The sequence below is a fragment of the Macrobrachium rosenbergii genome, chromosome 8 (assembly GCF_040412425.1).
Source record: "Macrobrachium rosenbergii isolate ZJJX-2024 chromosome 8, ASM4041242v1, whole genome shotgun sequence".
NCBI classification, from domain to species: domain Eukaryota; kingdom Metazoa; phylum Arthropoda; class Malacostraca; order Decapoda; family Palaemonidae; genus Macrobrachium; species Macrobrachium rosenbergii.
The window spans coordinates 79359226-79371372 of record NC_089748.1 but is presented as its reverse complement, the minus strand read 5'-3'; the positions used below and the strand labels follow the sequence as shown (position 1 = coordinate 79371372).

The window sequence follows — 12147 nt, the reverse complement described above, 5'->3', positions numbered from 1 at the left end:
TTTTTTATTTGAACATTCAAAACCTCAGTATGACTGCCACTTAAACATGGATCAGTTCATTATAAAAGAACTGCTTTCTCCATTCTTCCACATTAGAGGTGTGACGAACATGCCTTGAAGATATCTACTGGTATGCGCACCTGTGTCTTTGGATTTTTATGTCCTAAGAAATCCCTCAGAATCACTTTCCTTGTTGGTTACTCTTAAGGAATACCAGCCTATGGGTGTAGTGTCATCTCACATGCCTCTTCCACTTCCCAAGGAGCAAGGTGATGTCACTCTGCATACTGTATCAAAGATCACCTGTCTCCTTATGCGTGAAGGTGTGCTGACTCTGTTATCTCTGAAATGACCAGGTTGCTATACTTTACCTCTGTCTTAGTATAGGACAGTTCACCCCCACATCTGTCTGGGACCATGCTTGCTCCCCAGCTGGCTTTCATGGAATCACCCAATTATTCTGCTTACTTGGGGTATGAATTCACAATTACACCCACTCAGCTGGCTGGCCATGTCTGCTTCCTGTCATCTGCCCCCAAACCTGTTGATGTTCTCATGTCTACCATTTCTCCCACTATGTCTGTTGCCTGTGTAGAGAAGCCTGTAGGATCCATGAAGGATGACTTTTTTTATATTCAGAACTATATCCTTTCTGCTATGCAGTCTCCTTATGATCCTTGGTTGGTTCGCCATTGCATCCTTTGACCAAACCCAGGCCATCCGTGCAGACTTCTGGACCATCAAAGACTCCAAATGAGGTTGAATTTGTGCACCCAGTCCTGCCGCTTTTGATATCCAAAGAACTTATGGAAGAAGCCTAATTGCCTTTTTCTCAACCCTCCCTGTACTCTGTCATTCTTCCTCATGTTTTGGAATGTTGCCTCAAAGATCTTCTTCTGTCATCACTGTCACTGCCAGACTTCACCCTTCCAGTTGGGGGATCCTAAAGGCTGATGTTCATTCTCGTGATACCTCTCATTGGTCATCATTAGAAACCCAGTCCAGTGGTGAGGAAACAATCAGTAACTCCAGCAGACATCAGGAACATGATTGCAATCTCTCACATCACATGTCAGGTGGAAGGAAGGACCACAGCTATTCCTTGTTCAGCTTGATAACCAGGATTGTTTTGGTAGTAAACCAACAAAAAGATTTAAGAACTTGCAGGAGAGTTTGATTGAGCTGGTCTTTTGATGGGATTCTGCACTCTCTGAACAGGGACTGGGCCAGGATATCCCTCTTAGTTCCTGTAAGAGGAAGTCAGGGAAATGATACCCCTTATCATAGTTAATCTCCCTTGGACATAGCCCCCTCAGCAACCAGATTCATTCAGAGATGGCACACACCACCAATTTGGACTTCTCACTTTCGTTTCCTAGTAAAAAAAAATGGCACTCATATCCAGTCATTCTTTAGGCCCCTGCAATCCCATACAATCTTTGGATCATCATTCTTCTCCAAGGACCCATTATGTCAGATTTCCAACTAAAACCAAGGCTTTGGATGTTCCCAGGAGGCCTGGAATTGTACCTTAGCAGACTCCTAATTCCTATCAAAAACAAAGTGTTAGTAAAGCAGACAGACAGCGAGGTCATGAAAGCTCTCATTGCCTTGCAACATATTCAGGTTGGAATGGTCCTCCAAGCTGTGAAAAGAGATATTGGTTGTGAAGCTGAGAACTGATAATCAAGTTACTGTAATTTTACAGGGTTTTGATCTCCCACTGCTTGAATCCATTTCCGTGATCCACAGCAACGAGATATAGAAGAAAATACAGTAAAGGAAAGTGAAAAATTAAAAACTCATAAACTCTTAGTTATTCAGATCACATAGCAAATATATTCAACACTGCTGAATGGTAAAAATGTTACAGATACAAAAGCTAAAAGGCTTAGTATACAGTATATCCTGATATTAAGTAGAAGCATGAAAATTCAGCAACTGAATCTTTGTAAAATTTGATTATACATGGCAGATTTTATAATCAGCCTGATCAAAATGTGTTTTGATTATTTAGAAAACATTCCAGTTTGTTTGGAACAAAGTTTTGGGCTTCCTCTTACCATTCGATTCAGTTGGACTCCAGGTAATATACAGTATCTACAGTAGTCATCTTGGGTGAGTTACATTACAGGGTGCAGGATTAGCTCCTCTCATGAGGCTTGGTAACTATTCATCTCCATCTGAAAGAGTTAATTATCTGGCATCATTCAGAGATACTGATAAAGTAATTGGTATATGGGTCGGTAGTCACTTCTTTTAAGCTTAAATGCAAACTTTAGTTGTTTGTGATTGGAAGCTATAATGATGCTAATCTTGAAAATAAGCGTATGGTGTAATAGACCATTGTATCGCTAATCGTATATTTGTTGGGAGACAGTTTTAAATTGTGGACAGACTATTCATGTACATTGTAAGCAATATGCTACTTGTTCATATGCAGAACAAACCTTTGGTCTTGACATAAAGGGATAAATTCTCTAGCACCTGCTGGACTCTAGTTAGAAACTAGCACAAGGATTTAGTGGCAACAGGATTTAGCCAATAGGGGAGTAGGAGGGGGCAGCACGACCTGCCTTACCCCAGTTACACCGCATCATATCAGTTTCTCTTTAGCCGCCTTCATAGCATGATGGCTGCTGCCCTCTCTCACAAGAAGCTGGTTATTTTGCACTTCCTGCCCACATTGCACCTCGGCATTCTGGTTTTTTCCTTCTTTATTGTTGGTGCTTCTGTGTGATATTGTGTTTTCTGCATTTACTCAAATGCAAACCCATGAATCAGCTAAGCAACCCAGGCCTCTGAGATGATGCCCTGGGATTGTTAACAACCCTTGTTCTCATTGCTTGGCCTCTTTGGATACAAACCTCTATTCCACTTGTTGTAGGTGCAGAGCTAACAATTGCATTAAGTAATCCCTTTTCTTAGTGTTGTGATTGGCCTCTTTTGATAAAGAGAGGAAGTATAAGAGGAAATCTGCGGCACCATCTCGGGAAGGCTTTACGCCTCCCTTGGCGGCAGGTGTATCAGTTCCTTCCTGTTACACCTCTTCTTTACCAAAATCTCCTCTCACTGCATCATCATCTCATGAAGGTTATTCTCCCTCTCATTCTTCTTTGGTTTCATCTTTAGAAGATTCGAGGAGGGTTTGGGAGATCTTGTAATCGATGTTGCTGCCCCTGATCTTTCATGGGGGAGGGGGGGAGAGCTTCCTCCCCCGTGAGGGAGGAGGCAGCTCCCACTTGTACAGTTTCCTCCCCCGTGAGGGAGGAGGCGGCTCCCACTTGTACAGTCTTTTTAGGGAGAGATGCGTAGAAGCTGTCTGAGTGTTGGGCGTCGTTAGACTTATAGGGGTACCAACCCTTTCCAGCCTATTGTCTCATTGCATGTCTTCTTGCACCCCAGTGATGTCTGCCATGACAGTTTCCAGATCTTCGGTGACGTCATCTCAACTTTCAGCGGCTCTCCCCGTGACAGTTTCCAGAGCCAAAGTTTCTGTGATATCATCTCGTCTGTCAGCAGCTCTCCCAGCCCCTTACTCCATGCCGTCTCCATCCATGCCATGTCCATTGACCTTCTTCCCTAAGCTGCCTACATCTGCCCCCTCTGACTCTGTCATCCAGGCTCTCTTTGACAGAGTCAAAGATTTGTTTCCTGAGAAGTACTGCCATGCTGAGTTGCCTAAATACAGGAGAGACGTTGCAGATCTGCTTCCTCATCTTCGTCTTTATCTTTGTCTTCATTTTCCTCTTCTTCGTCTTCTGTTCCACCCATTCCTCTCAGACATTGGAGGAAGAGGGATTTCATCATTCCCCTTGCAAGAAGAGTCGCAGGTCATCATCGAACCTTCGCTCCTCTTCTCCTACAGCTGATTCTTGTCTGTCCAATCATGGGCATGTCTCTCCTGCTTTAGAATGCAATTCACATCCTGTCCCTGTTTCTTGTGCCGCAGAACACAAGCCCAGAGAGGAGACCTGTAGGATCTTTAAACCTACAGATCAGAACTTTCCACATGAAATGACTGTGAATTCTGCTCCATCTCCTTGTCACATTCATGGAATGAATGCCCCCAAAGTCTGTAGGAAAGATGATAAAGCTCCCATCAAGAAGTCAACTGAAGGAACGCTCTCAGGACAGAGACCATTCTCGTAGTCCTCATCCTCGTTCACACTCACGTTCTCCCTAGGAGTGATCATGATCGGTGCTTCTGATCACACGTCTGTGACCATAAGCTGCGCTGTCATTCACATGGCCTTGACCATTCTTCACGTAACGACAGCCCCACACGGCCACGCAACCATCATAGTTCTCGCTTCCGTTCACGCAGGCGGGATCGAGATTAGGACAAGATGCCTCCTTGTTCTTCAGATCTGTACAGCCCCCAAGAAAGTCTTAGGCCCGAACGAGCCTACACTCCAGTGGTGAAAAGTGATGTTCTGTCTCCCTCTGACTTGGTCGATAGGCCGGATCATGTTTCCTGTGGCCCAGGGGTAGAAGATACAGATCATCAGGAGTTTATGACTACCTATGCTGAGGTCGTTGAGCTTATTCGTGGGTGTAATGACCTAGTTGAAGAGACTGTGGCTGCCTCCTCTGATCACACTTCAGGTGTCGAAGCTCTTCTTGGACCTAAGAGGCTGTCTTCCTTGGGGTTATCATGCTGGTTTCATTCTTAGTCAGGTGAATTCTCCTGTCTCTGGACGGGACAGTTCACTCCGCTCCAGTAGGTCCTTCCACCACTTTTTTATGCAATCTCCAAGGTTGCCTTGCAGCCAAAGCAAGTTGACCTAGACCTAGTTCATCTAGGCTTAGGCATTTCATTAGATCAAATTAAAGCCTAAGGCCTGTCCTTCACTCATCGAGAGGCGATTATCTTGGAGACAACCGCTTTGTCAGCTTTCCAAGCTGCTTCATGGCTTGACGTATGAGCTGCAGCAGTGGCTAAGATCTCTTCCACTACCATGGACGACACTTAAGAGAGTGCCGCCTTCTTTAGGTTGTTGCAGTCCGGCGGTAAGGCAGTATCTTACATGGCTCACTTAACAGCTAACAGGTGGGCCAGTTGGTTAATAAAATGAAGAGTGCCTCCCTCCCCAGTCTCAAGATTTGTCAGTACGGATACCATACTAGCTTTGCTGAATGGCGGTATCTTAAGCTCCTCGTCTCTCCTCCCCAAGGACCAGCTTGACACTGCAATCGATTGGCGTAGAGCAGACAACAATGACTGTCTCATACAGTAAGCTGTCTCAAAATCGTCTGGTCCTTCTCGTGCTGGCTTTTCCAAACCCAGACCCCAATCTTCATCTTACACTTCTCCTAAAAGACCTCAAGGCACGATGGCACCTCGCAAAGCCCATCAACCTTCACCATCTCCAACCAACAAAGCCACTCACAACAGCCCTTTCAGCCCTGCTCTTCCAAGCAGAGGAGGCAGAGGCAGAGCTAGAGAAGGTAGACAATAGAGGGGGCGCCCGCCCCCACTCACTGCCATCCGTGGGGGGGTTGCCTGGCGAGCCACTGGGCAGCTTGGCAGTTGGGTAGTAGATGTTCTATGGTTGGGATATCTACTTCTTTTGAATTTCCTTCTCCTCTCTTCAAGCTTCCCCTTCACCTATCAATGTACGCTCTAGGATCACCAAAGCATCTAACTCTCCAAGAGGAAGTGAAGAAAATGAAGGTAACAGGAGCTGTGGAGATATTATAGGACCCTTCAGGTTTCTATAACCACATCTTTCTGGTTCCCAAAGCAATAGGCGATTGGAGACTGGTAATAGGCCTGTCGACTCTCAGCCTTTTCATCAGGAAGATGCAGTTCAAAATGGAAACCAGACGAATAGTTCTTGCAGCCATCAGGAAGAACGACTTCATGCTCACGATAGACCTGAAGGATACATACTTCCAGATTTCAATCCACCAATCATCCAGGAAGTTTCATCACTTCAGTCTTGGAAGATAGTCTACCAATTCAAGGTTCTTTGCTTTGGCCTATCAACTGCCCCACAGATGTTCAGAAGAGTGTTCACCCTAGTCTCAACTTGGGCTCATTCTCACGGAATATAAGATACCTTGACGACTGGCTATTCCTGGCGAGTTCTTGTGTAAAGCTAATCCAAGACAGAGTCTGCTCCAATTTTGTCATGACTTAGGCATCGTGATAAATTTGGAGACATCAGTCTTTCACCCAGCCAAAGGATCCTTTACTTGGGCATGCTCATAGACACAACAGCTGCAAGGGTATTTCCATCAGATCAACAAGTAGACAAGTTCAGGAGCATTGTCCAGTCTTTTCCATCCATACAGAAGCAGCCAGCACATCAATGGCAGGTCATTCTAGGTTACTTGTTGTCCCTGGAGAAACTTGTTCCTCACGGGCATCTTCACCTTTGCTCTGTTCCAGGAGTTTTGGTCCCCTTCGAAGGATTCTCCCCTGCTTCTAGTTCCTCTTGTGAAAGAAGTGAGACAGTACTTAGCATGGTGGCTGGACGACAACAACCTGACCCTAGGGGTGCCCTTTTACTCTCCCCCTCCGGAAATTCTCCTGTTCTCATACACCTCTTACGAAGGTTGGGGAGTGCACTTGGAAGATCTCCTGACGTCAGGATTGTGGGATCACCAATATCAAGATGTCGGGTTATCTCAGAAGATCATCTACAGCTGTGTACCAAGAAAAATGGGCAGTCTACTGTTATTGGTGTTGTCATTGGGATTTCTCTCCAGTCAGAGATTCTATTCAACGAGTAGTGGACGTGCCCATTTTTCTTCATAGGGAGAAACTACTCTCTGTTTCAACCATCAAGGGCTATAGAGCTGCTCTAGGATTGGTTCTATGTTTAAAGGACGTGGACCTTTCTTCATCATGGGAAGTGTCTATGTTTCTCAAGAGTTTTGAACAGTCCTGTTTCCCAAGAGATCTCAAACCTCCTAATTGGGACTTGACCCTAGTGCTTTGCCGTCTCACTCGTCCTCTGTATGAATCCTTACGGGATTCAACAGACAGGAATTTTAACCCTCAAGATGGTTGTCTTACTGGCCTTAGCTTCATTAAAGAGAGTCGGAGAATTACATGGTCTCTCTTTTAATGTTAAACATAAGAGGGTCTGTAGCCTTCGAATTTAACATGGAATTCGTAGCTAATACTCAAAATCCCTCAGTTCATGATGACAGAGTCAAGTCTTTCTCTATCCCCTCTCTTGGAGATTTTGTTGGTATGACCCAGATAAAATCCCTCAGTTCATGATGACAGAGTCAAGTCTTTCTCTATCCCCTCTCTTGGAGATTTTGTTGGTATGACCCAGATGAATTACTCTTAATCCCCGCCAGGGCACTGCATAGCTATCAAAAAAGAACTCGTCATCTCAGACCTGAATGTTGAAGACTTTTTTGTTAGCATATGCTGGAACAAGAAAGAACTGTCCAAGAATACTATCTCCTTTTGGTTATGTGAAGTGATTAGAAAAGCTTACAGTTCGGCTCCACATTCAGATGTCAATACAGTGCATGCCATGATGTTAGGAGTCTCGGCCCTACCGTCGCTTTCAAGAAGAATTTGTCGGTTCACGAGATTTTTAAGGCAGACAACCGGCTTCACCAAACCACCTTCACATCCTCCTATCTGCGGGACATTGCCCATAGGTCCTTGGACACTTTTTCCTTGGGTCTGGTGGTGGCTGCTCAACAAGTTGTGTAGCTCATCCAGTGCCCCTTGCGGGACAGTTTGTATCTTACGCAAGATGGTGGTGAAGGGAGAATGAGGTGACTGGTCTTCTTCCTTTCTCTTTCTTTTTCTCCTCTACCAGCCGGCATTGGAGAAAATTGGTTCTTCATGTGCTGGAACTGGTTAGACATAGGTGAGCGAGCTTCCATTCTGTATTGTCATATTTGATTGTTCCTATACAATACAAATTGTATAGGAACTGGCAACAAACAAGGTTGGTGGCTAACATAAACTTTGTTTTCTCCTACAGTTCTTTACCATCATCAGGACACAATGTAGATATGTATTTACATTGTCTCTTAGCCCAGATGTCTGGCTGTTCAGAAGACTTGTGCTTTACAGATCAGAGGCTTTCAACTCCTTCGTATGTCCTACCTTTGGCCAGGAAGTGAGTCCAGGTGAGCCGAACCTTGAGTCGGTTCTAAGGCTCTCATATCCTCCCTCCAAGAGTAGGTCTTCCCTTACATCAAGACCAAAGGTTTGTTCTGTATATGAACAAATGACACATTTCAGATCAATTTGTATTTTTCATGGCTAACAAGCTTATAGTCTTAACGTATCCGGCCCATCTCAAGCCACCCCTCATTCTTTTCCTGGGCTGGAAGGAAGCTGGTATGATGCTGCATAGCTGGGGTAAGGCAGGTTGCGCTGCTCCCTCCTACTCCCCTATTAGCTGACTCCCATAGCTGTTTTTTAACCAGACTCCAGCAGACACTAGAGAATTTATCCCCTTACGTTTAGACTGCAGGTTTGTTAGGTATGAAAAATACAAAATTTATTTAAAATTTGTCGTTGTAGTTTTCTTTTACTTGTTAGTTATGAAAGTACAAATTTATTTATAATTCGTCATTTTGGTTTTCTGTAAAAGAACACTATTGTGCTGTCTTTGTTTGTCCGTCCACACTTTTTCTGTCTGCACTTTTTTTCTGTCCGCCTTCAGATCTTAAAAGCTACTGATGCTAGAGGGCTGCAATTTGTTAAGTTGATCATCCACCCTCCAGTCATCAAATATACCAAATTGCAGCCCTCTAGCATCAAGGTTTCATGGCCCATGGCTCATACAGCATCATACCAAGACCACCGAAAGATAGATCTATTTTCGGTGGCCTTGATTATAACACTACAGAAAACTTGATTGCACCGAAGAAACTTCGGCGCATTTTTTACTTCTTTTATTCTAAAATGGCTTCTAAAGGAGGTAAGGGTATTTTGAAGTGAAGATGTAAGCATACCTGGAAATGAATAAGTTTCTTCAAAGGGCATTGCCAGTTCCTAAGAAAATAGAACCGAAAAAAGATGTTGGTGATGATAAAATTTTAATGAATGATTACAAGACCAGCTCCTATATGTCTTATGGTATTAAAGCCTACATAGAACATAGAGCATATGCTCAGGGAATTTTAGCCCTAACTCAGCATCATGAAAAAGGCACAGTTACCAAAGCTGGACCAAGTGCTTTATAATTGGGTTTACTGCCCAAGAGGAAAAACTGGGCCTTCCACAGCTCTATATTCCTCCCACTATAGCCTTGGTCTCCAAGCAACTCTGTATCTCTGTAAGTAGGAGAATGAGGGAAAGTGACAAGATGAAAAGTTTTTGTCTATTTTGGAGTGTTGTAGGTGGTCAAGTTATGAATTTTATTTATTAAATCTTAATAAAACACTTTCGTTGTAGTATATTAGCAGCGATGGCACTAATATAAATGATAAATGCCTACATTTGACCAACAAAAACATGTTAAGAACTGGAAGTGTAGGTGAGTATGTTGTGATATAGCTTTCGGGAATACAGTATTCTAGGAGTTGGTTGAGCTGTAATGTAACTAGGAAAAACAGAATTCTAAAAGCCCAAGGGTTCTATCAGGGAAAGCAGCTCAGTATGGAAAACATATTGACAGAAATAAAGAATACCATTAAAAGCACAAACTATGCAGTGAAACTCTTATTCTGCTCAACAAAAAAGCATTTTCACCCAGTTTAAACCTTTACACTTTAGTTGACCCAGCTTTTTATAACCAAGACCATTCTATAATTCGTTCACAGCTAGAAAAAAACCTCTAGAATATTATGTGATATTGAATCTTATAAAAGAAGAGGTAACACTAAGAATTAACTGCATACCTCATACTGTATGGTTCATGCACTATTCATGGGAGAGCTGAATGCAGTGGATGATCAGAATTAGGAAAACTTACATAGCATGCACAATTAGGTAATTAATTTATATTAATAAGATCAGACTTTGGTTATAATGCCGATATTTACCAGTGAAGATTACCCACAACTGAACATTTTAACATGTTAAGAGCTGAGAGAGTAAATGTTCATTTCTTTGCAGTTTTTTACCATGTGGAATGGGTTTGGTTCAGAGGAAGCTAATTGGGTAATTTTATGTTTTTCCTGTAGGTTGCAGTGCTACAATCAGCTGGTGCTGCTGGAATTGGTGCTACAGCAACTGGATTATTAGGTACTGCTGGAGCAGGAGTTGGTGGAGGAGCTGCATTTGGCTTCTCAAAGTTATTTGGCAAAGCTTCACGTGATGATAACAGTAGTGACTGTAATGACTCAGATTCCAAGAGCAAGAAAAATGATGATGGTGAAGATTCCAAGAGTAAGAAAAATGAAGATGGTAAGGATCCATATGAAGAGGCTGCAAGCCTTAAAAAAGAAATGGCTGAAGATTGTGAAACTTCATATGGAAAAGACAAAGATGATGAGGATGATAGTGAATTAAGTGACTGAAGAAAATTGTCTTAATTTGAATTGTATGAATACCATATATTAATTCTTCATTTAATATAGTTTTGTTTCAGTTTTAAAGATCACATATATACCCGGATAATAAAGAAGCCTTCATACCATACCATATGTACTTTTGTATGAATCCATAGGGCAAATGACAAATACATGGGTAAGAGATCATTATTTTATTATTGATTTTCCCAGGCAGTTTGATAGTTTGGCTTTAAAAAGGGTGGGATCAAGTAGTTTTGTTTGTGTAATCCTAAAAACTTCCACAGATATTCCACACACTACTAAAATAAGTTGTACAGTCTTGAGTGAGAATAATGGTGCAAGATACTGTTGATACTTTTAAATAAAAGACTTAACATATGCCATTCTTTTTAGGATAAAATGAAAATAACATTGTACTAATATAATCCTTAGAATTAGAGATTAATGCAGTAATAATGAGAAACATCTTCGTTGGTGACATCAGTTTTACTTGAAAGTATATTGTAGAAAGCAATTATTTGCAGCTACTGTAATAGCAATTCCATTTCATTTGTGTCCTATTGTGACATCATCATCGTTAACATTTTTGTCACATTTTCTCATTAGTGGGTTACAGTGAACCCCCCGTTTTCACGGGGGATGTGTCCCCCACTCCCCCACGAATAGGTCAAATCCGCGATTGCTTACAACGCCCCTCTAAAAATGCTTATACCTGTCTACCATGAAGGGTCAAACACCAAAGTATGCCTAAAAATACCAGCCTACATGAAATATACATTAAACTATTACCTTATTACTGTATTAATCTTTGAAATGATACTGTAAGGTGTCAAAGAAACGAGCAGGTAAAAGTTACTGCTACTTTATTACAGATCCAGGCAGTTTATATAGCGGCCGACTGACGCCGGCCCGCGAGAGACAATGGAATTGACTGTGACCTGAGGTTGAAACAGTAAACAATAATATGCAGTGAATGAGTACAAATTACAATACAAAACATACAGAACTACAATATGGATACAGTCTTGATGCCTGTGAATGAAGAAACATGTGATACACAATGTGCGACATTTGTATAAATACGCATAAAGTAAAAATGATTAAAAATGCGTGACCTGGCACGTTTTAGGCGTGACTAATTGAGTTTGAAGAAAATGGGAAGTCACCAAAGAAAACATGCTCAGCGGAGACTTAATTAATGGCGCCGCGAAACACTACGCTGGCACCCGATGTGGTGACTTTACAAATACTCCCCCTCCAAGACGGGGCGCTTCTGACTAATCCCTGTATCTGCAGGGGCGCTGAAGGGTGCCGCGGCTCCTTGAAAGATAACGGAGGGTCTCTCGCCTGTGAGGCTGTTGGTTGGCGGTCCCTTCCTGGGCGGCCGCGCCTGCGAGGGGTGTGGCGTGCTGGAGTGCGGTTGGGCGGAAGGGTGCTGCGTCGCTGTCGGGACTCTCCGACAGAAAGGCGGGCTTTAACCGGTCTATTGAAACCCAGTCGTCCTTGCCAGGGAGTGCCAGCTGGAACGCCTTGCTGTTTCGTTCCAGCACGCGGAAGGGTCCCCTGTAGGGCTTGGTTAGTGGTGGACGGCGTCGACTCTGGCCGAAGGCGTGGGTGGCGGATGACAGCTGTGGCGGCATGAAGGTGGTTGCTTTGTCGATGTATGGCGCCTGCAGGCGAACTTGCCGGCCACGTCGC

At 43.3% G+C, this 12147-nt stretch overlaps 1 protein-coding gene across 9 annotated transcripts in view; it reads left to right on the top strand.

Moving 5' to 3' along the window:
* Positions 1 to 10635, top strand: part of LOC136841002 (interferon alpha-inducible protein 27-like protein 2B) — a 248888-nt gene extending 238253 nt beyond the window's left edge. For all 9 annotated transcript variants that reach the window (XM_067108021.1, XM_067108028.1, XM_067108022.1 and 6 more), the window contains one exon: positions 10120 to 10635. In XM_067108021.1, coding sequence (XP_066964122.1) covers positions 10120 to 10455 — 336 coding nt within the window. In that variant the 3' untranslated portion in view covers positions 10456 to 10635. The remainder of the gene's footprint in view (positions 1 to 10119) is intronic.
* Positions 10636 to 12147: the final 1512 nt, after the last annotated feature.